Raw genomic sequence first — 2,050 nt, 5'->3', positions numbered from 1 at the left:
GTAGTAGTAGTAGTAGTAGTAGTAGTAGTAGTAGTAGTAGCAGTAGTAGTAGAGTAGTAGTTGTAGTAGTAGACAGCTAAATTCTTGACAGATCAAATCAATACCTGAAACAACCAAACAAGCCAAAGCCCAAACAATTACAAACGGAAGACTAAATCAAACATGACTTGAAGTTAATTCTTTATTTCCTAATAATATTAGAAGGATATGGCCGGCCCTCAGAGTGTGAGCGGATCACTAAGCGGTGCCTGATCCAGCTCAGATACGCGGAGACTCTGGTGTAGACGCTGGGCAGAGTTCCGCTGCAGGTTTTCTCTCCCCACGACGCGACCCCGGCCAAGATGTCATGTCCATGTCCACACATCATGGGTCCTCCGCTGTCCCCCATACAGGCGCTAGGAGCCTGGCCGGGATGCCTGTCTGCCTCGTGGACACAGATGTGCGAGTCCGTGATGGCCTGGCCTGCCCAGAGATTGTCGCAGCGATCATTGGGGATTTTGGTGATCTTCACCTCTTTCAGGGTCTCGGCGTCTTGGGGGTTGGAACCTGTTCTGATCGCACCCCAGCCGGCCAACACGCATTGTGTGTAGGCGAAGGAGGAGCCGCTGGGAGCCAGACGAGCGAGCTGTATGTTTTTGTTGAGAGTCGCGTCTTTCGTCAGGTAGATTAGGACGATGTCGTTGGGAATTCCAGACCCCGTGGCTCTGTAATGTGGATGCTTGGTGTAGTTTGCAACTCTGATGGTTTCTTCGTATTGGTTTGGATTCTCGTACAGATTTAGAGCGCCGAGTTCTATCCGCATATCGCTAGTGACAAGACCATCCACGCAATGAGCAGCGGTGAGCACCCACCTCCTGTTGATGAGTGATCCTCCGCAGATATGTTTCCAGCCTGAAGAAGGCCATTGTCGGACATAATATTGCAGAGAGGCGATGTAAGGATGAGAGTACAGAGCTGCTGGGTTTCCTTTGATGATTCTCTTCTCTGACATGGCTGATGCAAGATGACCGCAAGTACTTTCATGATGTCACTCACACTGGGACACAGAAGTGGCTGGCTGTTGTACTGTTGTGCTGGTGTGGTCACTGCAGCTTGTTGGCAGAGGATGTCTCAACAGAACCCTGTCCTTCTCTTATATAGAGCCTGCCCTGTCGTCTGAAACACGGAGGCGAGGCCAGTGTCTGTCCACGAGTGTTTTATATGACACCTCATAAACAGCTCTCACCTGCCAGCAATAATGAATTTATGAACCCCACGCCCAAAAGAAGACAGTTTTTAGGCAGCAATATTTTTAGGGTAATTTTTTCAAGGCAAAAAAATGTACATTTATCAAAATATTGAAATCCAAGAAACCGACTTTTTTACGCATGTTGGGCAACATAATACAGTAGATGTTATATTTTCATTTTTTTAATTGTGGGACCGGGACCTTTTATGTTCCTTAAATAATGCATTTCTATGTAGAATTTTACTTATAAACTTTGATCAATTCAAAGTTTTTAAAAAAGTAAATTTTCATCATTTTAAAAGGACACTCTAGGTTTGGAAGTCCCAATCCTTAGTGGCCATTATATCGTTAATTTTAACTTAAACAACAGGCGATCCCTGCCTCTTTCAATTGCAAATATATACCTACACTTACATTCAGGATAGAAAGGTATTTTTTAATCCAAAGCAAAGCAAATGTACAACGTTTATGACAAAAACCAATAATTCACAGGCTAAAACGTTGTCGAGCGCACGATTCCACCTTGTCGTGACTCAATTTATGTTTGCAACATCTATAAAGACCAGTCCGAAACTTGCTGTTTGCATCACGATATTTCTGAAAACGGTCAGGTGTGAAAGAACATCATAACATTAATGATAATTGGCGCTTAAATACTTGACTGCGACGCTTACGTGCTGTGAAGGAGCCTATGTGCTCAGAGAAACTGCAGTGGAGAACCCTGGAGAACGTTATGGCTTGGGACGCGACATGTGGACTGTGGTGTATACGCAGGGCCGTCGAGAGCCAGGTCGGGCCCAGGGGTAGCAATCACCTTCGCCC

At 45.5% G+C, this 2,050-nt stretch overlaps 1 protein-coding gene across 1 annotated transcript; it reads right to left on the bottom strand.

The window, feature by feature from the left end:
• Positions 1–163: 163 nt before the first annotated feature.
• LOC101850585 (fibrinolytic enzyme, isozyme C-like) lies at positions 164–1,981 on the bottom strand. The gene has a single exon (XM_005104378.3). The coding sequence runs from the start codon at positions 989–991 to the stop codon at positions 182–184; it is 810 nt and encodes a 269-aa protein (XP_005104435.1). The 5' UTR covers positions 992–1,981; the 3' UTR covers positions 164–181.
• Positions 1,982–2,050: the final 69 nt, after the last annotated feature.

Source organism: Aplysia californica, unplaced genomic scaffold, assembly GCF_000002075.1.
Source record: "Aplysia californica isolate F4 #8 unplaced genomic scaffold, AplCal3.0 scaffold00417, whole genome shotgun sequence".
Taxonomy (NCBI): domain Eukaryota; kingdom Metazoa; phylum Mollusca; class Gastropoda; order Aplysiida; family Aplysiidae; genus Aplysia; species Aplysia californica.
This window is presented reverse-complemented; position numbering and strand designations above follow the sequence as displayed.